This window comes from Saccoglossus kowalevskii, chromosome 17 (assembly GCF_978046115.1).
Source record: "Saccoglossus kowalevskii chromosome 17, keSacKowa6.1, whole genome shotgun sequence".
Lineage (NCBI taxonomy): Eukaryota > Metazoa > Hemichordata > Enteropneusta > Harrimaniidae > Saccoglossus > Saccoglossus kowalevskii.
Window position 1 is genome coordinate 23,327,827 of NC_140657.1, and position 24,638 is coordinate 23,352,464.

Below are 24,638 nucleotides of genomic sequence, written 5' to 3' on the forward strand. Positions count from 1 at the left end.
TCAAAGTTTTACGCGTATCCCAGCCGCATTCTGTACTTTCCGTGAAGCATTCCCCGTGATAGATGTGTCGATCAATTAATACTAAAATATAATTGTATGATTTCACTTGTCACGTGTTGCAATATGGCATATTTAATAACGCTTAGGTAACGGTTACGATTAGGCTGGTATCTAGTCCAACATTACCGGAAAACATTCTTACCTTTGTGCCGACTGGAGTGGAATAGTTAAATGGTGGTTGTGCCATTTTAATTGGGATCATATTTAGAAAGTCGTCAATCTCATCACTACTGACAGTCTTCAATTTAACCTACAAGTAAATTAAGTAAAAGTCAAGAAATAAAATGTAAAACAATCCTGTATTGGTGGGTTTGCAGCAAATACGTAACATATCATTATCTGCCTTCAATATTTATTTTTCAAACTATATAATTCTATTGCCTTACGTATAACACTGTTTCATATGCTGAACGCAGGTCATCATCTCTATCGCCGTCGCCTTTCCATGGTGTGCTCGATATTTCTTCATATGTGAACAGAGGATTCAGACTGATAAACACATAGTCACCTTCCGTCATTCCGTGATCGAATGCATATAACATAAATTCGCGTTCATCCTCCAGATCTTTATTGCACAGGATTACAACTGAAATGAAATTAAACGAAAGTAATGAACTACAAAAAAAACATACAATAACAAAAAGATATCGCACATCTATACAATGTGTGTCTAGTCACTTTAATAATTAGATTCTCCGCCATTTGAAGAATGAAATTATTGTATTACTATAAGCAATATTGTTAAATGAGTATTTTAAAGTGATAGTAAAGAAAAAACGATATCAATTCAATCATTTAAAAATAACTTACTTCTCCCTCTTTCCCGAATGTTGTGAGCTGCATTGTCATATTGATATATGTCCCCATCTAATTGTATATGGTCACCAACGGTAATATTATTCTGTTGAAAGGCTTTTTGCAAAGCATTTGCAGAATACTCGCACACATCTAGCGCGATTGACGTTACAAGTACAGCACGTTCCCAACTATATTGACAAAAAATCTTTAAAAAATAAAGAAATATAATTATAACAGTTTAATAAATGTTATAGGGTAGGGGATTACAAACTAATTTCTAAAAACATTTAAACATTAGTAAGTCAATAAGTGTTTTAATAGAGTACTTATTTTCACAATGTGCTTTGTCGAGCTTTTCAGTGGCAAAAAGAAAATTTAGAAAAAGAAAATTTACACTTCGATGAAAGGCTGCAACAAGGAGAAAATTACTGTCCTATAAAAAATGAGTGATTTTTGTTTTAACGTGTTTCAATTGGGAAAGGACTTCTGAATTGTTAAAGTGAAAGATGCACATGTCTAATTTATTGTATTGGAAACGGAATATCCATGCATCATGCGAACAGCCCAACATTGAATGTATTAACAGTAAGCCATGTTCACATGTTATAATTAGTGGTACATTTTTCTCATTGAGGTAGTTTGCAATTACTATTATTAGGACGCGTACTTGTCAGCTTTGACATTGAACAAATAACGACCGGGGTATGATTATTACAATATTAACTTTATCCATATATACAAATCTCCAATGCTTATACACGTTACAACGCTGATATACAATTCATAAGATAATTCTGTAAAATGCATTCTGATACGTTTACTGAATTGCAAATGGTTTAGGTTTCATTCAATGATTCACCAAAGCGAATAACTAACGACTTAATACTATCTGGGTAATACTGTTTTATTGAAAGTGTGTATAATATTATACGACTTTTCCTCCAGGGAATACATCATGGGAATGCCGAAATCACAACACGTTTAAAGCAGAAATAGCGAACTTTTTTGTGTGGGATACGGTCAAACCCAGCTGGGGACAGCAATGTTTGTTTTTTATTATTAGAAGACGAATACGCGAGTAATCGTTCCATATTTGAAATTCGCGTTTCCTAATATGGTAGGATGAAAATACCCATTGCAATACCGTAAAATTACGGCACGCTGTAACTTACGGCGTTACGGTGACAGATGTATACTAATAATACGTATGTTTGCCCGCATTCAACTCCGTCAATTCCTTTTCATGTTACATACTCAAGGATGTTTGCCGTTGAGTATATAAATACAGATTTGAATATAGTATAGAGCGTTAATAGACAACCGGGGATTGACGGGCATACAATGAAAAGCATATAATAGGGGCCAACTGCAATGTGACGTCGTATCAGTTGGTGTCTGTTGGTATCTGTTATCTTTTGATTTGAATAGATATGCCTCATGGGATTCCAGCCGTTATGCCATGAATGCATGCACATCACAAAAGATTTCCTATGATATCTATGACGATTTGCTTATTTTGTTGTTGCATTTTCTTCATAAACATTTTTTTTTTGTATTCGAATTGTTGGAGTGTACAAGCCGTATTATGTATATTATAATAAAACAAAAAAAATGACCGGATTGCGTAAATACAATTTCTTGAATGTACATGTTATCACAACGTGCAATTTCAAGTAAATAGCTGAGCTTCAGAATCAAAATACACATGTTATTGTTAGCACTTCACCACCAGCCAGGACACTCAGGTCGTATTCCGGATATAATCAACGGCTTTATTGTGATTTTATTTACAGAATCTGTAAATTATGTAATTTAGGGTTGGTTGAAAATGAATACCGTTTTGTCTTGTATGTCCACGTTATGAAAAAACATCTATTTGTTATCAGTCAAATCAGACTTATGAAAACTTTCTTCGTTTAATGACAACTTATCTGTACTTCAAATTTCGAAATTATTCTACGTTTCTAAACATAGATAAAATCTACTTAACCAGTTGCAACTAGTAGATTCAACAATTATTTAAAGGATTCTCTTAGGCCATTGTACTGAATAAAATTTATATTTATATTAATTACGATTTTATCGTGAGAATGTTGCCAAACCGTTCAGAAAGAGTTCAGAAACCGTGTATATTGTAAATATTATATATCGGACTGTTTTTCAAATATCTAATGGCGAATACATTGTTTCCATTGCTGGTCGTATTTATTTTTCCTACTTCGACCCAACCCAAGCGTATTTTGAAATTTGTGCATTAGTTGCTTGTAGTTAATATGATGTAACGTTTTTGTGTCCACCTATACTCAGTATTTAATAATTCGTTGAGCTTTAGAATTTTCAACACATTATGCGATATCTAATAATTTAGCGTAGAGTGGTCTTATTAGTCACATGAAGCTTACAGTGTCGGCCAAACGCTGATTCATGCGTTTACGAATAGATGTAATTTATTTTAACGTTTTTGTTTCTACCTAAACTCAATATTTAATAATTCGTGGAGCTTTAGAATTTTCAACACATTATGCGATATCTAATAGTTTAGCGTAGAGCAGTCTCAGCAGTCACATGAAGCTTACAGTGATGGACAAACGCTGATTCATACCATATCGTTGACGATTAGATGTAATTTATTTTAACGTGTTTGTTTCTACCTACACTCAGTATTTATTAATTCGTGGAGCTTTAGAATTTTCAACACATTATGCGATATCTAATAGTTTAGCGTAGAGCAGTCTCAGCAGTCACATGGAGCTTACAGTGATGGACAAACTTGATTCATGCGTTTACGATTAGATGTAATTTATTTTGTTTTTAAAGGGTTATATTTCGAATATCCAATTGCTAATAAAATGTGATATCCCACGTTGCATATAACAGTTTTATCACGTGCGCATCGCGAATTTCTCAATTTGTGAGGACGTCAACTCGTTCAATAAAGAGAAATCTCGCAATGAAAATATAGAAATATTCAAACAGCGCACGTGTTATGACGTTGGTCGTGGTTGGTTGTGAAATTATTTGTTGATACCCACCCCATATACATACACACAATCAAAAACAAATTTGTATCTACTATTAAATATTTTGAACTAAATTCTGAAGTGAAGGTTATTTGCACACATGCCTAAGTTTCTAGTTTAATTTGGTTAAATTTTATTTGCCGGGATATTTTTTTCTGATTTTGAAACACAATGTTCTAATTATTCTCAATAATAATAATAATGATAATTAAAAACCCACATACAGATCTTATTAACAATCAGACTAACGCCAGTCTGAGTGATGAAAACTATCTCCTGCCAGGCATGTCGCAATTGTTTATCACATTTTTCCCAACCTACGGTGAGTGCATATTATCATCCACACAGCAGTGGGTAATCGGATGATGATTCAACGTTTCTTTTTTATAACCATCGATTCTTCGATTTCCACAGCTTAGTAGGAGCATGTATTAAACATCCTGCCTATCTATTATTTAGTTTAATAAGGTTATATTGAACAAAGATCAACTAATCTTGAACATACGCCATCGTTTTGTTTCGTGTCTCTCGAATGTGTTTATACAAATATATTTACCTCCGAACTTGGTTAACGTGTTTGCAGAAAATTGTATTGACGATACAGGGAATCATTGTACCATGCTGTTTTCCAGAATGACAGTCAGTGTTGTTATCTGTACACATCCGTATTTCCTCTTTGTGCGACAAAGTCATTATCATGTTTTGAGCATGTGTATTTGCTTGCACGAAATAAATTTGTCTGAAGATTTATTTACAGATACTGAAAAACTAATAGTCATATTTATAATAATAAGTTACTTGACCTAACCCCATGATGGTTATCATGGAGATGCATTTCCATGAACTGGTCTTGTTTAGGTCAGTAAAGTCGTGTGAAATGATAATCCACTGGGAATGTTTCTACTTATCCATAGAAATGTTTTCATATAATCGAATGTACTACTCGATTCATTGTGAATGAGTACACTATACAATATATAATTCAGTGGCAGCGGCACCGGGGGGGGGGGGGCAGAGGGGGCGGTCGACCATCCGAAAAAAATGTTGTTCCCCCATGAATCAAGCTGAAACCCTTTGTGTCAGCAATATTTTCCCCTCAAAATGCCGGAAATGCGTTTCAGAGGGTCTAGATTTCAGATCCCGCCCCTTATATGTATAATTTCGTTCCGCCGCCTCTGTAATTCACTGGTGTCTTTCGTACCGTGATGGAAGTCGGATGACTTATTTGAAGTGCGATATATATTAAACGAACACAAGAGAAATGTTTGCGTAAGATGTAACAATCCCACGTCTCGCAGTTTTACATTGTCGTTAATGTGTTATGATATGCAAATATCTTTGATATCTGAATGGAATCCTGCATTGACACAATCATGTATAACTTTCTTTTAAATCAGATTATTTGTCTCCATAAAAATGTGATATTTTATAAATGTGTAATTTAAATCTTGTTTTGATTACTACGCGAATTCTATAGCTTTGATATATATTTTGACAGAAATATATGAATGACAGTGTCGATACACGAAATACACGAAAATGTATTAAAACTCGTCTTGTTTTCACAAACCTTTTGTATTTTTAGAATGCAGTTTCTGGTTGAAGGCTCAGACATCTTACAATGGTTACCTGGCCGCGGAATAAATTGAGCCGTTCGATTTTAATTGAAATCTAGCGTACACTGACACAAAGATAAAATTACTTGTAAAATAATGTATTGTTTCGGCAAAGACGTTCCAATGAGCTATATGTGACATTTTAGCTGATAAATAATGATTTACATTATGCTGGTGAAGGAGGTTGTACCCAGCTGTTGCACAGTTTGGTGATGTATTCTTTTACTGATCGGTTCTGTGAAATTCTGTGTGTATATAAATAATCACTCTACTTCCAGTTTCACCAATATATTACAGGACAACTGACAACATGAGAATAACCTCCTGGTATAAATATTGTTAACACAGTCGAAAAAAAATGGTATTTATTGGTATGCATTCTCCCCATATCATATTTTTTGTTTGGCCCTGGTATCACAAGCTGTTGATTCTGACTTTATTAATAAACATTTTATACTTTTCATCATGTCTCTAGTTCTTACCTCCACTTCCCGGTTTACCCCTTTGCGTGTCGTATCGTTATGATTGTTCATGATCAACCCGTAGTTTATCGGAATCCATTATTGGGCATACTTTTTCAAAATGCAGAAATCTAAAACTTTTTTCATTAATCAAAACTAGATTTATGAATGCGAATGTGATAAATATTTCTGTTATACCAAATCTGAAAAAATCATGTCATGTTATGATTCAAAACTGACTGGTTTCAATGAATCTTTGGTGACAGCGACTTCTTTGAAATTGATTGTACATAGATTGTTTTGCATACTTTCTGTATTTATGGTTTCTATGTGTGCAAAGCACGATTGAGAAGTACTGGTAACATGATGTACCAATGTAAAGATGGAAATGTGTGCCTGTCAAGAACCAATCGTCGACTTTTAATGAAACTTAGTACGTAGGTACACGCACACACACGCCTGTCAGCAGTTGCTCTGATATTTGAGAACCAATCAACAGATTTTAATAGAATTTGGTACACTAGTGCTCTGGGATGATAGGTATGTTTGGGGTGAAATCTGAGAATATTTGATATCTAATTTGCTAAATATAATTTGTCAATTCGAGATTTTTTGTTGATATCCCCGAGCCAGAATTCATCAAATTTCACAAAATTCTTAAAAGGTGCCCGCGGTAATCGAGTTTTTAATTTAATCTTTTTCTTATAAAGTAGTTTTCTCTTAGTATCATCCATTTCAATACTATGAACAGACATTTCAGCCGATAAGATGCTTGTTGAAGTGGCTAATCTAAAATTCTGGTGGTTAATTGCTTTATTATATATTCTTTTAGTTTACTGATAAATTGTGTCATATTGATTCATTTTGTGGCAATATCATCAAGTCCACAAATTACTGACTTCTGCAATGTAAATAAGATTGTGTTCACAGTTGGCATCTCAAGCAGCGGACTACATGAGCAGACTCTTGATTTTTTTGACCGCTATTTTAAAACTGCTTTGTTCTGCTGCCTGCCTAGTTCACTATAAGTTTTATGACACATAACGTGTTTATACATTAAACAAAAACGAAGTGTTCCTTAATCCGCCCGCACCCCAACCTGAGCCCTAATTCTAACACTCCAGCCTCCAATGTAATTCAATGTGCCTTTCCAAATAATTATAAGTGACCGAAAAAAGGGTATATACAATTGAAATGGAAGAGGGGTACACAATAACTGGGGAAGCAGGGTTAGGATTAGAGTTATGGGTGAGGGGCACTAAAGAGCTCGTACCAAACTGAGCACACAATCAGATTTATCTATCTAAACGAAATTGTTTATACCTACGTCACAGAAGCGTTTCGGCACTAGAGGGCACAACTAATTGCGAAGGCGAATAGAGAGTTAACAATAAAGGATAATCCTACCTCCACCACAAGATTTGCAACCTTGTTTAGTGGCCCCATTATTCTTGCTAATGTCGTGAAAACTGACTTATCAGCCAGGACAGGGTCACGCGAAACCCATGCGACAAAAGGGAGATTCCAATATGATGCCAGATGTCCACTCGGTATGCAAACTGTTGAAACAAAAATAATAGAAAACACATAAATACGCTTTTCGTTTCTAGACCAGGGAAATACGTGTTGACTGGTTGGTTATTTGATTGGTTATTTACCAATACTGCACATATATATTTACATATAACGGTGCAGTAATAAGTAACGATAAATATACACATGTTTATTAAAGCGGGCGGGTCGTCACCTGCGCAAGCGCGGAAATTGAGTCCCGGGCGATGATGACAACACACGCTAAGAACGCAAAGGTTCATGGGTAGACGCTTGTTTGTAAACAATGACACGCTACGGACACCTGACGCGTGCGTAGGTGAGGGCTCCTCCGCTTCAACGCAGGCGCACAATTGTTACTATCAATATTGTATTCCCTTTGACCAGTTTGTTATTATACGACGACCTGAACCCACTATAAGGCTATAAAGTCACGTCAGTAATCAAAACGCATCTTAGAATACGCTTGACAATACTCACACACACACGCACGCACTTGCTCCACTACTAACTCGCTCACTTTTTCGTCGGTAATTTAATTGTAATTGACGGGTAAGATGAACTCGACCACTTACAATTGTGTCGATTAACGTTCACGTCACTTGCGATGCCCACAACACAAGCTTTGACTTGTTCAAAAAACACGTATGTATACCGTAAGACCACGTGATCAAAATGAAAAAATAGAGACATATTTCTTTGCATTACGTATTAATCATTTGTCTATCAGGCGTGTTAATTATTCATTTATGGTGAAGAACCCGCTTTTCCATTGACATTTACGTATGTAATACAAGACAACATTTCGATGGCAATTTACACCAGAAATGAATTTGTGTACATCAGCTATTCAATGATGTACGAGACAAATTCCAATTCTAATATAAAATATCGGGGTACTCGAGTTCACTTGCAAGATCGCTTTTCGGGAATAAGTTCTGTTTGTTGCGATAGAATTTGTACATTAACGTTGTCAGGTGGTGGCAAATATTTTAAGTATTCATGACCATACTGTAAACTAGACAATGCCCGAAGGTCCGGCATCCCAAAAGACAGCGTGATCGGTTTGACGCCCCATCGATGGAGCCGCTTATTCTTCGTTACTATCAATGTCAAATGGGAACTATATCAGTATGAACAATATCAACATTGGATATATTTTGGGCTTGGACAAATTATGGCTGCCGTTGCTAACGATTGGTTTTCTATGTATTATTCTGTTTAATTATCTGTATATTTCGTGCCGAAATCGTGGAATGAAAACAAATTTAATTGTTAATATAAACTTAGAAATTATCATATCCATAATTCCCTAGATCATTGGGGCGCTGTAGACAATTTATTTTTTTTCTTGCAAAATTTGTTTATATAATAAACGTATACGATGAATTATATCATGGACGTCGTTGTCGTTAGGATCACGGACTGCATGTGTGCACCACAGTCAGCTGGCTTAGTGTTCTAGGTTCTTCGCGTAATTAGGTGTTCGTATGCAAGGGATTTTTCCACACAAAACTGACGACTTCGGCCGAATTTTGTTATCGGTTGGCTTAATATAACCCCAACGGACCGTATTTTTGTGAAAGATTGGTATTTTTGTCCAGATTTGTAGGAATCTGAAAAACGCGTTTCACAACTTGTCTTATATTTAGTTTAATGCGTCATTCAAGATGGCGGCCCCCATATAGTAAATATCGTGTTTATTTTATTATCACGTGTGCGCCAGCTGACTGTGGTGTGCACACGAATCTCGCGAGGTTCTTCTCTCCTAGTTACTGCACCTGCGCATCACACACATATATAATTCTTAACAACCCCAGCCTTAGTAATATTGTAACTACTGAATTGGTTGTTCATTTGTACAGTACAGTTACAGCCACATAAAATCTTGCTCTGATAGTTGCATGATAACAACAGCATGTACCTAAAGAACATGGAGCCCCGGCAAAGAAATCTACTTGTTCCTTGTAATACAGATCCACTGCCATTCCAGTTCCAATTCTGGGATTGCAGTTTGCAAGTACCCATACCACACTGCAAGAGAGACAAAAATAAAGAGGTTATCGCTGTCAATTTATTTGTTTATTTATACCTTTCCTTTACTGTGTGTGAGGGTCGAATGAACCATGACTATGGGTGAGCAGCTAAACGACACTTGTTGTTACAAGGTTTACAGTAGAACTGATTACATTTAACCAGTGTATTAGGTCTATGTAAATAATACATGAATAGCAATCAGTAAATTTCGATCGTCAGCTTAAATGTACATCTGTCACTGTAACGCCATAAGTTACAGCGTGCTGTAATTTATTAATTTATATTAGGAAATGCGAATTCCAAATATGGAATAATTACGCGCGTAAGCGTCCTCTAATATTAAAAACAAACATGGCTGCCATCAGAGTTTGACCGCACTCCACACAAAGAGGTTCGCTGATTCTGTTCTAAACATTTTGAATTTCAGCATTCCCATGGTGTATCCTTGGAAGGAACGGATTTATAATAATAAAGTTATAACGAGAATACATCAAAGTATGCACTCAGACAGTACGCCGTCGCATAGACCTCCGCTGTGCGTCGGTCTATACTCTAGCTGTACTGCCTTCGTGCATACTTTGAGGTATCCTCGTAATAACCTCATAATATATTTAATATATGTATAAGTAACGATTGGTAAAGTAACAGAGTCGCCATAGGCGCGCGTTCAAATTTCGTATGAACAAATAATGTTTCTGATTTTTTTTTTTTACTTCTTTTCAGTTTTCGTTTTTTACACGTGCTGTAAACGTCAAACACGGCGCGGTACAAGTTCTTTATATTGTTATGAACAGGAGCTTCCGGTTAGGGGATCTGGGAACTTCGTCTCGCTTGGCTGATAACACTTACACGTAGAGATACCAAATGAATACACATTAGTTCATTACAGATAGTCCAGCTTTACTCTTCCCATTTCACTCCCTTTCTCTATCTTCACTTACAAAAGGTTGCAAACTCTCTATCATAAAAGTCAAGTCTCTAAGGCGTGGCAGAGTAAACATGCGATCAGCCAATCGGTGCAGTCGTTGGCACGATCACGTGATTACCGGGGATGTGCATCACGGTTAAAGCCTTGCAAAGTTGCCACTGCTAAATACAATAAGTAAACAATCTATTTTTCAAATTTCTGAAATATATTTGTTTATAATCTCCACGCTAAACATGCAAGTTGTTGATTCTAAACAATAGTGCAATGACGTGTGAACCGAATATGCGACCGTGAAGTCGCTATCATAACAATATCTAAAACAGTTAATCCTCTTCGATTAAGAAATCATTTCTATGCTATACATTTTAGCGGTCTACTTTAGAGATTATCAATACGCCTGAAGCGATTAAAACGTATTTACGGCAAGTCTTAATTACTTTGTTAATAATATGAGTAACGGAAGTCCAACATGTTAATAGAATGTTTTAAAAAATAACAAATAGTCAAATAGTTGCCTTGGGTGCGATTTGGTAACACAGCTAATGAATGAGATATCAGGTCAATATTCTACGGGGAGTAGAACGTTCCCTTAAATCTGATACCGACAAGATAGAACGTATTACGAAGTATCATCATATTCTCTTCGATTTCCTCTATAGCTTGTAGGCTCGTTCGAGGGCAAGATTTATCGCGCACGGTTATCAGTTGTACATACAGCACAAATCACTAAGCGACTACAAAGTATCGCTGTGTTTCAGAGCGAACATTCACCTGCCAAGTTGAGGAGAAATAGACACACATCTGACGGACTAGTTCTGTAATTATTACGAGACAAGCGCAGAATGAAAAGATGCAATATCACGTGACCTCCACAAACGATATATTGTTGTGACCATGATTTCAAAAATAATTTGTATTTAATTTGAACAGTACAGACAGTAAAGTTCCTTCTATAATAACAATCGACGATTAACAATTTATTCTTTCAAGAAAATGTGGTACCAACACGCCTGAACAAATAGTAACAATCAATATATAATGTATATATTTAATTATTTAACATTTTTCAGACAAAGAACTTTTAAAAGAGTGAGCTGATGTGCTACATCACATGATGTCGGCCGTGAAAACAAACCTCAAATGCTTTTGAGAAAACGTAAACATATATGGTATACATAAACTTTATATTCATGTATCCTGTATCATGATATTTCAAACAGTATTTTCAACCTTGACGAGAATCGCCCTTGACATCCTTCATTCAATTTCCCGTGTTCATTACCTTCAGATTATCCCCGTATCTGTCTACCCAGAGAACATTAAATAAATCAATTGAAGCAATAATACCATTGGGATTATAAAATGATGTTGCCATTTGACTTTTAGATAGAGTAAATATACGATGATATGCATCTCTTCCGCGGTTAGTTTTTGTTTTTTCTACTTTAAGTGAAACTCACGGTAGAAGACAATGATTGTTGTGATTCCCTAACAGTGGTAATTTCGATTCTTTTCACGACCACGATTCTTCCTATAAAAAAAACAGTGTACTACGTATTCAAATATTCGCATATTGCGTTCATCTCTGACCAATTCAGCTGAAAGATGCAAGATGAACGAGAACATGCCACTTTTAATATTGTTATTCGATACTGTATATTGATGACTACATTGGACTATGATTCACCGTGACCTTGTAGCACACAACTGAGTATTTGTTCCATAAAAAATCTCTAATACGCACGTACGCTGTTTGTTTTTTGTTTTGTTTTTTGGTACGTATTATAACAGTCACTGCACATGCGTATTTTTCATCTAACAAATACTGCTGTGTATCCTGCAATCGCAACATTTTTGCTTTATGATAAATCATATTCCTGGATGATTTGGTCTACAGTATGGAGAATTGAACAATGATATTAACACATATATATTTTCGTCCATATAGCATCTGATAGTAGAATAAATGTTTCCAAATAATCAAACTCAACATCAATCCTAATTCGACTTTGTATTTATTGTTTAAGACCATTTACGTGCGCGATCTGTATACACCACGTGTGTCTCATATAGAACACAACGCAGTGCGTCGACTGTGATGATTAAGTAATTGAAATGGCAATATGTCTCTAAGTAGAGATCATACAAAACTGTGTGTACTTAGACAACATTAAATCTGTCAACATTGACGCGAGGTCTCGCGTATTGGTGACAACATAATATGAATCTCCAATATTCACGACTGACTTATATTTGACCCTTAACTTTCCCTAACTCAGATACAACGTGGTTTACGTTTTTAAAGATCATCTTTAATAAAGATTCATTGAGTTGGATGTACTAAAAATCTTCGAGGCTCTGGCGGATCAAGTTCTTGGCTTGGCTAGGCGTAAATATATTTTACACAGACAAGAGAAACCTTGTAGGGTGGACGCGATTGTGATTGAATTTGTCGTAGTATTACAGACTAATATCAAACATGCACATTGAATGCAATATAAAATTTCAGTTTTCATAAATTGTTATTAACATGTTCATTAAAACTATTACAACCAATCAACCAACTAGCCGCCTTGATCTACACTTAAAATTAGAATACAGTCATACAAGTTAATACATAAGGCATTATATTGTAATATAGCGTTATTTACTATCTGCCAGTAAATGATTTGTAATTTTGATATTATACAATCAGTGTTTGATCGGTTGATGTCTACACATAGCCACACTGTATGATAATACATCAATACCTATCACAGTCACGCGTGTACGATGCAATTATTTGAAAAAAATGATACACTAATAATTCGTTATCCGTAGCAATCTACAAGTAATTGAACCAAATAGTCCAGTGAAGCCATGTATAGGTACACTCAACGGGTTCAGTGAAGCCATATATAAATATATATTACAGCGTGCCGTAATTTTGCGGTATTTTACGGAGTATTTTCATTCTACCATATTAGGAAATACAAATTCCAAATATGGAATGATTACGCGCGTAAGGAACCCCTAATAATAAAAACAAACAGTTTGACCGGACTCCACACAAAGAAATTTTGCTGATTCTGTTCTATTTTTGGGAGGGGGATTTTAGCATTCCCAATATGTATCTTTGGAAGGAAAAGATGTATAATAATACGGTTATTACGAAAATAACTCAAAGTATGCACTCAGACAGTACACCGCCGCATCGACCTCGGCTGCGCGTCCGTCGATACATCCGCTGTACTGTCTTCGTGCATACTTTGAAGTATCCTCGTAATAACATCATATTATCAAATGTCATGCCAATACATAATATCAAACCAATAACCACAATTCAACACAGTAATACTACGACCTAATGTAAAAATGCAAATATTGGGTTATCCAATTATGTCATTTCAATCTAAACCAAAAGATGTTATTATGAAATACAAATACGATTCACTTGAAAGTGGACAACAGTCTTGCACACTTTCATCATGAATGCCACTACGTATGAACGAGCTTCACACTGTGCGTTTAGCAGACCATTCTTCGTGACATTGAATTCGATCTAAAGATCGTTTTCCGAATTGATACTTTCATACACGAAATTCAAATATATATGGTCTGTATTTGTAGTTTAATGCTCATCAGTACATGGAACTATGTGGATTAATTTGGTTGAGAAAGGAATATTCCTCGGGATCAAACAATTTTAAATAAATGTCAACTTTCAAATGTTTACATTCATATAATTTAAATGCTCGTTATTACACATCGTGGTGTTCAAAATTATATTTTAAATGTGCATGGTCGTATTTTAAATATTCAAGACCATGTTTTAAATGTGCTTTTTATCATTTTACATTTTTTCGTATTTTGAATATCAGAATATATTCTAGATGTTCAACTTTACATTATATTCAGCGATTCTATTGGAGCAAGACCAGTTGTCAGTCTGTAGTATAATTAATCATACTTTGAGGTATTGCTGGTTCTTATTCGTGCAACACTTTGGCCAAGTTTCGGAATATATAATTATTTTTTGTGCGGAACTACGGAACTCTATTGCTCGTAAGCTCGTCTTCCTATCTGACAGTAATTATATTCTAGTTCTTTTCCCCAGGTTATTGCAAGTTAATATAACGCAGCTGAAGGGAAAGGTCGTTTTGGTCACGATTTCTGCAGGCGCGTTCCGCTACACAGTACCACACGGCTGGTTTGCAACAACGTGTTTCTGGAGGTAGCAGCAGTAATGTTTCGCCCGGGGAAATGGGCTCGGATTGAATCTCAAAACACCTTCAGCACCTAATCAGTAAATTGAAAATCCTAATGACACGGTTGTTTATTGTAGAGCCAAACCACTGGGTGCCTCATTTATTATGCATTACGCAATATACGCCAATGCCGTCATCCTGTACAAAGGCCCAGGCGTGTGTTCCCTGTGGTTCGTCTGTGAAGTAGAACAAAGCTTGGCTGTACGACTATGCGATCACATTGATGTCTCAGTAACAAATAATGCCACGTGAATCACACACGTTTTTTCCAAATTGGGAGGATTCACCAGATCGGGATACACAAATATAGGTCTTGGTCAGGAGACAATAATTCGAAACCAAAACTGTTTTCAAACCCCAAAGAAGTGCGTTGTATGCGGTACATGTGCATCTAGATGGGTTCGTACTGTTCAAAATAACATAATTTTTCATAATAGAAAATGCGGTAAAAGTCTCCTGCTTAGAAGTTATTCTCCAAAAATCGCTTAACCTAAATTAAAGCAGAGTAATGGAGAATGTATCTCTATTTGAAGATAATCTCTATTTTGGGAGGTGCCTTGCTGAAAGAGTTGGTTCACCGAAGATGTTTCATTGAACAGCAAGTTTCAAGTATAGGGATGGAAAATACGATAAGGTGGAAATCATACAAATTTTACTTGGGTGATTACTAATTCATCATCTATCACAGTGGAACTGCAAAACATATAAATTATATGTTCATAATTATATACATACACAAAATAATATATCATATGAGACGATGGTTATGCTCATTTCTAAAAATCGAATTATTTTCATACTGTGAGCAAAAGCGAAAAATCAACCCAATTGAAATTTCGCTCACTGTTATTTAAAAAAAATGCAATAATGATAAATCAAATGTACCAGTTTTTTTATGTAAGCTAATATCAATATTGCTACTTTGTTAACATAAACAGTGAGCTATATGGCAATACTGCTGATCAGATTCTTTCCACGGTAAATTTTGTTATATTACCCATTAACGCATAAGTGAAATATTAAATTAAAGCGTTCTTTAGTGGGTAGGAGCTACCCTGAACAGCGGTAAATAGAAATTAACACAGCGTTAAACGTTATTCAAGAATCGAAGACTATTTTAAACCTTAACGTAGCTGGTGCATGTAAATTACTATGAATTGTAAAACACAATATGCTAATTGGCATACCTGGATTTCATCGCAGTGGCGAAATATCACAAAAAATACTACACTGCGAAACGCGAATATATGAATATGCGAGTAACATGTTGCTGTGTCTAAAACAATTCTTTCATACAAGTTAAATTATTATTAATACCAACAGTAAAACAATAAACATTAACATTTTCCCGCTCACCTGAATGTATGCCCAGGAAGAAGAGCGGGATCCGCTTCAATTTTCTCGAACGCAATAGTTGTAGCACTTGCTGCAGTCTCCCAGGCAAACGAGTGTACAACCTCGGCGCCAGTAGGAACGATCAACCCCATTTTGAAGTTTCTCGCATTGACGTCTTGAATAATTCCAGATGAAGTAATGCACAGCAAAAATAGAAAGCATCTTTTCGATCGCAGAATAAACGCCATCTTAACAACAAACTCAAGTCTCGTAGATGTTTTACTCTGTGTATAACGCAGCTGTGTGGTATCACACGGCGCTATCACAGCGCCTCGTCCGTCCGGTTTCAGCTGAATGGGTGTAATGACAACACGCGGTTTCTCTATCATCCAAGCTAATTTCGCGATTGTCATAGCAACACTACTCATCTCTAAATCATATCACGTATTCAGTATCCGCACGCCCCAGAGCATCGCAGAAAGAGTCGCCCACTTTGTCTTTCTCGGAGGCTTTTGTTATATCTACTATTGTGACTATGCTACAACAAGTACACGTACACGGAGAAAGCAAATCTCACCTATGAACAACATATGATAAAGCTGCATGCAGCCTCGCCGGGGTACAAGCAAGAGCCATGCTACAAACTGCATGTATCGTTTAATTGGCTCAGATAAGCATAGTCGTGCTTGTCAGAGATGCACTAATGTGTGTCTGTGAATCAATGAATTCATTTGGGTACCTTCTGTTTGCGATCGTTTAAAATGAAAAAACACAGAACGTGACCATATCAATCAATGTACACTGCCTATATATAGTTTAATTTAATGTCATCAGATCATTTGGTTGAGAAGTTTGTGAGAAAGAGATTTTTTTAAATTTTTGTCTTGTTTGAATATTATAATGTGTCGACCATCTCAAGTGAGCAATCATAATGAGTGTGTGCAATATTAATCCACTTAGTGTAGGCCAAATATAATACCCATGTATGTAAAAATGAATTATAAGCAAACATTCTGTTTTTCGGTAAATCCGACAAGTCTTCAAAAGTCATGAGTGCTAAAGCTTTTATTTGTGAACTTGGTTACCCATATGCTAGTAATACTGCATTAACAAGGTTATCCATGAAACCAATATAACCGCCGAACCGGTCGACCAATTAACATTTCGAAAATCGGGTGCATCTGTTCTTCTTAGCCCCCTACCAACATATATGATTGAGAAGATTCTGTTCGGTGATTTGACAAATAAGCTCGTCACTGAGAACGAATGCTTCTGGTAATATATTGAACAATTACCAAGGACGAATATACTTGGTCACGAAATAACGCCGGAACAATAGACAGACAATCTGAATGAAAGAGTCTTTCCCAGGCCATATACCTAATCGCAATATGAACAAATCGTACATTTCAAACCCTATTTTTCAGAGAGAGGGAAAACAGCTTACTATATTATAAACCAAAACTTGTATCATACAAAACAACATGCATTACTGTGAAAAACCAACATATTTTACATATTTAAACTCAATTATATTTTATCACTGATCCTATCGATACACTATACTATATTATATTTCTGATTTGTAGATAATTTGGCGCTATTCATTTTCATAATTATAGGTTTACGGTGACCTTTTAATAAGTTTAACGTATGAAGCTAAAAGTTAATATTGAAAAATCTAAAAATAATTGTATAAACGCAGTTGAAGATAAAAATAAGTAAGTGATTCATGTCATACTACAGCTATTTTGCGTCTCTCTGTGGAGTAATGCATAGCGTAGTTCGCAAAGCTACAAATGTATTTGTTGCAATAAAGAAACTTATTTCTAATTATGACGGCACTGATAATAATTTAGCTTTAAAATATTTGATGGCGAAGTATTGGGCTATTAAATAAAAACGATTGTATTGAAGTTGTACATAACACATTGTGCCGTTTTATATATAAAAAAAGACCTTCAGAATCCACCAAAACTGGCAAACATAGAACTAAGAAGAATTTTAACACGTAAATACAAAAGGTGAATAAGGATCGCACAATTGAAGATGAATGGCATTTTTATATAATCTGTCAATTTTATCATGAATTGACGATGAAAACTATTCCCAGCTATTATGGTACGCTTTCGTGACTTGAATTAAACTATTTCCAAAGCGAAAAAAAATCTGTCAGAGAACGCTATATGACATTTCAACGACCCATGTATCATACTGATCTCACAGGCGCCGTCACGCAATTAAAGCACACATCCAACAGAGAAAAGGATATCATATGACTATCATTTGAGTTGTGTAAAACGACTACCAAAATGCGCCAATATTTTATTTGAACCATGTTACTCGCTCAACATTAGGGCCAGAAGTTTAGTCGGCATTATTAATACCCATGTTGTTGTTAATGCATCTGCAAAGTTAATATTACGAATTTTTCTGTTTTTTTAAATTAATTTTAGTTTGTATTTTTTGCCGAAGCTAAAGCTCAAATTCTAAATTGTGGTCACTTAATATAAATTTACAGCCCGATTTAACTTTTATGTGATACTCAAAAACTAAATTTTCTTTTAATAAATCATAAAGTTCTTTTGACTTGCAATATAGACAAAAATAAATAGTATTAATATTGGTGTCTGTTATTGTATGTTAATGAATATATTAGAAAACGAGAAAAAGTATTTGTTGCGTGAAACAATGAAATTCCCAAATACGCATGTCTAATACTCGCATGCATATTAGAGATTTTGATATTTTCATCTTACAAGTCATTACTGTTGTGTGTTCTACAAACAAAACATTTTCAGTTTTTGATAAATAATAATCTGATTTGGTCTACAGTAACGAGTTTATTAAACGCCAATACTAAACAATATATATCGTCATCCATATTGCGACTTTAAGTTCTTTTTATGTGGATAAAACCCCATTAAACAAAATATATTTAACTAGATAAGGAATCTGTTTGTTCCAATCTATATAACATTCACAATCGTGTTGTCATTGACTTGAAGTTAGTGGAAAACCGTTCAAATGCGTATTTAACTAAAAACGACGACGATTTGTGTTCAATGCGTCAGACACGTCTGAGTTTGTTGGCATGCACTGCGAACTGCTTTTCATACAATGATCTAATCGAATAAAGTCGTTAAAGAAACAACAGTCATGAACGGTTCTTTCACACGGAAGAAAAAACATAACGAACAGAGAAAAGCTATCATACAGTAAAACAATATAATTCACACAACATGGCAGTAAAATACATTTGTGTGTTCTATAGATGCATCATATATTATTGTTCAAATAATAATACCACTAATATTAATAACGGATAAACAATGACTGAAGTGCTCGAACCGATCAACTTTCTATTTTGCATGTAGCATGTACGCTCAAAGTTTATTGTGAAAAAAAGTGTTTGATCAGTCACGTGGTTTGGCGAGCATCTTTGGTTTTTGACAAAAAATACCACAACTGTGGGTATTTGTCTCTCATGAGTGTTTTAACCAATCAAACTGTACAATAGATAACTTAATCCCTAGGCTACGAGTCAGTCGCAGACTTAATACTCTTGTGTTTTATTTGCTCCGGACAATCGTCTCCAAACAAGACGCAGGGCACCGCCCGAGGTCTTCAACTCATTTTGTATGTGACGGGGAAAGTACGTATATATTTTTTTTTGCTCTTTCGCTCTTGCTTCTCCTCTCGCTCTCTCTACTTCGCTCTCACGCTACTATCACATTGGCCTTAATGTTATTACTGTATTATATAATTGTCACAGTTTAGGGTACTACGGTACTCTCGCACGAGGTACTGAGATAGAATTCTGAAAAAGTAATAACCTAATTCGCAATGCCTTACATTAAATAATATTTTCAAGTGAATTTAACGTTGTACTGTATAAACATGCTTCCTTACATATTTTCAGAAACCAGAATTTACCCGTCGTGTATTTCGAGCTCAAAATTGTGTATGCAAATTCTGGGCCTGAATTATACGCTATGCAGCGAAGAACGTGAACGGAATTATCTCGCACAATTTACATAATTCGTAATATTTCTAGGTTCCAGTGTTCTATTCAGGCGATTTTACACTCTGCCCAATCTCTATAAACATTGCTTACAGCTTTACCGCCTCGATCTCTATAGACATTCAAGCCAGTTTCAGAGATCGTACTTCAGTCTAACAGAAGACTTGATTCAGGCTAACCACGTTTAATAATCCATAAAGCGATTTGTATATCTCTATCTTGGAGATGAGATGCATTTGTAACATGCATAATTTAAATGATCGTGTAGGTGCAAGAGAGTTGGTATTTGATGTGTTGTAAATTAGCAATGACTGTTAATTTATTTTTTATGACGTAAGTTTTATTTTTCAAATGACTCTCAGTGGCCTCGCTGATAAACAAGTCACATTACGTGGGAACAGCATTATTTGACAACGATGGTAACTGTTCGCTCATGTTTACTTTTTTTGTAATTTTCATGGCGCACTGAAATGTCCGCTCGAAAAGTTTGTTTTGATCTTTGATTCTGAAAAAGGATCATATCATTATTTATGCTAGAGGGAAATGTATTTCGGTATAGGTAAACTACTGATTTTTCTTGACAAGAACTTGGAAATACAATAACATTTATAGAAGACAAAATGCGTCATTTAATTGTCCATAATAATTGATTGAATTCATATTATATATTTAAATATGTAACGATGTCAGTCATTTTTATTTTAAATGAGGTAGTCAGGGAATGATCTGTACACAAGTCTGTAAGTATGGTAAATTCAAAATCCATGAAAGAATATCAAGTTTGTTGTCATATTTCAACGCTTATAGCAAAGAATTTATTATTTACGTTGACCATGGAGAATATTCGATATGCCAACTATTGCGTAAATGTTTTATTATAGTCTAACACACATTTCTGTTATGGCAGTTACCCTGGGGTCAAGCCTCACGTCGTGGATGTATACTCATAGTTAAAGTTGACCGTGATCGTGAATTGTCATAACTTTTTAATTGCCAGATACATGCTGATTTGCTAAATAGAACGTATTATCTCGATCTGGCTTGATAACTGAATTGTTGCTTAATGACGATGTATATGCATCTCTGTTGTGTTTTGTTTTGTGTGCAATTATTGTATTTCCTACACACTAGTATTTAAGGAGCTGTGCGATTATTGGCTGATTTAATGTTTTACTCGCAGACTGAATAAATAACAATTATTTACTTTCGCAAATTGGGCCTGCACATGTTTGATGATGCCGACAATGTGGATAGGTGCTTAGAAACGTTCATTGTGCTATAATACAATTGAACAAATACTCTGTCGAACAGATGGAGTAATTATGTTTGATGGTATTATTCGGGTTAATTGATCGGAACTCTTGTGGTGTATTTGCAGTATACTATCAATTCTAATCGACGTACTTCAGTTAATCTGTAATCATGAACAGTAATCACTCAGCGGCCGCGGATTATCGCAATTCAACATCTTTAATCTCCGATGTCATTGGTTTTCGTATTACTCTTGTCACGAATCTAATGCAAGCAACAGTTATTTTATTTTGTTAAATGGCTAATTACATGCAAAGAGCAAACCACTTGATTTTTGGTTGAATTGATCAATTTAAATTCCAGGGGAATAACAAAAAGTTGTTTGCGTTTGCAATACCAAATTCCATAGCATTCTTGAATTAATCGTATGCATTGTGAACAACTGGTAAGTACGAATACCAGCACAAGTATTGGCCATTGGTAAATGTGAATGTTGTTCATCTGCTTCTTTCTCACAAATTGTACATCCAGTCGCAAACTAAAATCAAACTCACAACAGCATGTGCTGAACATAAGAACGTGTTAGCTGAGATTTACTTTCTTCCACATCTTGTAGGAAATCTGCCCAGTGGGCAAGTACTTTGCTCTCTACATTGTATGCACTTGATCCATTTCCACTTCTTGTAATAACAACCTTCTATGATACTGCAAATGTCGCAGCAGTGAGTGGAACAGCTTCATAATGCTGGCCTAAAGACAGAGAGATACTCTTGGATTGCTGAACAACCTTTGTATGCGGATGATATGGTGATTATGAGATTTTATATTCGAGGTTTGGGGTCACTAGTAAAAATGTGCGGGGCGTATGGATTTGATAATGATATTATTTATCAGCCAAGGACGTCTGAGTGCATGTACTTTTTGCCGTCTAGAAGTTCTCTTAAAATTGCCAGCAGTTTACTTTAGTAATTGCCACTGATTGTAGTTCATTCTCACACTTACTTGGATTGTGTTTTAGCGGATTCTATGATGGCTTTTATATTAAGCCTCAAGCAAATTTACATGAGAGTAAATACCTTACTTACGAAATTTAAAAATTGTAGTAATAATGTTAAATTATATTTATTTCGCACGTTCTGTGTCATTATGTATTGCTCATAGTTATGGTCAACATACCATTGTAAGTCTGTGGATACACTGTGGGTGGCATATAATGGCTTACTTGTCAACTCAATGTAGATTACAATTTTGTAATTTCATCTTATTTTTGTAAGCAATGGCAATGCTAATATCACAAAATATAATTATTTGTTTATGTTTATATAATTATTATATATTTTGTTATATTAATTAATTCCTTAATATACAATATCCTATCATATAACTATGATGTATATCATTCACAGTAGTGATGTCTAGTGTGAAATATCACTAACTGATATTTCACACTAAACGTGGTGTTGTGCACGACGAACATAATTAGTCTAAGTTTGCTCGAACTGTACCTAACCAAGATGTGAGATATGGGCATTTCAGATTACTCGATGAAGTAATGACAGCAACTCAAAATAATGAAGGTTAGGTTCGTGAATAATGCTAGCCGATCAACCAGCTCTATATTAACAAGTTATATCTGGTATAATCTCATAATATATATTTGGTTATAGTAAATATGTGGTTCTACCCGCTCCATTTCAGTCCAATGTAGTGATTTAGGTTTGGGCGTTATAACATATAGATCTTTGTCAAAATATACATCATGATACTACCGACCCCTCGCAGCTATACCCTTTTAGCCTGGTGACCATCACAATATTAACATTTTGACGCTACGTTATTAAGTACAGGTGTTCGGTATCGCTGTAGTCGTATGAGCGATAAAACGCCCATATCCATGAACGTAGCGTACATGAGGTTATCATCTCCTATTGGACGGGCTACAAATAACTGAAAGCGTGCATATGTAAACCCTATAAATTTAAATTCAGCATTCATTTAGGAACATTGTGTACTTACCGGAATGTTTATTTTCAGCATACACTACAAATAGTGGGCACGTTTCATTCCATCCATTTCTTGGAGGACACGGAACTCCAGTTTGATGCCACAGAAACATCCGCGGTCGTCACTTGTAGCTGATCTTGGCCTGTACCGTAAACCAGATGCCCCGGGAAATTTTACCTGCAAAGTGCTTATAGGCGGAGTTCTATTGTGCTCTAGATGCAATTCAATCGGTTCGCTGTTTTCTTTATCAGCAACTTTCACAGACATTTCGGTCCCGTATATACAATACTGGTAGTCGGTACAAAAATGGCGGTCAATTTTCCCAGGGAACTCTGGGATGTATTGCCAACTTCCGTTTTTATACACAAAGTTTTGTTATGGGAAATTAATGTTTTGTTTCGTGAAATGGAAGTTGTGTTTAGAAAATTGAAGTTGTACTTTGAGAAATTAAGTTTCTGTTGCGAGTATTCAAAGTACTGATTAGTAAATGATCGCGTAGGCAGGCCGGTGACACCAGTTCGCATTTAAGGGGGTACCAAATCCCCTGCCACATTCCAAGTAAAAATTAAAACACAGAACATAAAGCAAAAACTCGCGTATGTCTGCAGAGAGTCCACCAAGAAGACGAAACTATTGGCTCCGGCGCTTGCTATAAACTTGATTGTGTGGAAAAAACAAATAATTCTTCAAGTTTGTGTTTATCGTAAACGATTCCGTGCCAGAGACGTGAAACTTCCGGCACTTGACATAGTTATAGAAGAAAGCAGAGCGCATTATTCTGAATATGACACAGCGTCAGTCCACATATTGTAAAACTCGTGAATATCCGTAATCCGTTTTAAACCTTGATTTAATACTTCGATTGAAAATTTCCAGAGAATCACTAGAACCTTTGAACTGTTTCAAGCGATAGGATGGTAAGATTATGAACAACCAGCCAGGAATACGAAAGTCGAGATGTGATGTTCGTTAAAAGGTAAAACAGGTTGTTTATTTGACAAGTAATAAAAAAGATATGTTGAAGTGTGTATCGACCTCATGACACTTATCGAAACTTTTCAGACGGGCTTTGAAATTACCCAGTTGGAAATGCACAATGAGCAATACGCCACTGCAAATCCCCATCTTTTTCAGTAACTAGTACTTTATAACAATGATGGAAATTTGACTTGGCATTTTCAGGCAAACTTAGTCATGCAAAATAGTGTCTAAATTTTGTGGATGGTGACAGATGCTGTGACCCCGAATCATATATGTATAAATTGCGCCGTTTTTAAATTTATAAATTAGTAAGTTCAATTCATCA

The 24,638-nt window shown here is 35.4% G+C and overlaps 1 protein-coding gene across 1 annotated transcript in view; it reads right to left on the reverse strand.

Annotated features, from left to right (window-relative positions):
• LOC102808309 (atrial natriuretic peptide receptor 1-like) overlaps positions 1–16,481 on the reverse strand; it is a 28,138-nt gene extending 11,657 nt beyond the window's left edge. Inside the window, exons 1-6 of the mRNA XM_085491940.1 lie at positions 16,075–16,481; positions 9,431–9,540; positions 7,363–7,514; positions 871–1,063; positions 447–646; positions 203–310 (exon numbers count right to left, since the gene is read on the reverse strand). Coding sequence (XP_085348066.1) covers positions 203–310; positions 447–646; positions 871–1,063; positions 7,363–7,514; positions 9,431–9,540; positions 16,075–16,481 — 1,170 coding nt within the window. The remainder of the gene's footprint in view (positions 1–202; positions 311–446; positions 647–870; positions 1,064–7,362; positions 7,515–9,430; positions 9,541–16,074) is intronic.
• Positions 16,482–24,638: the final 8,157 nt, after the last annotated feature.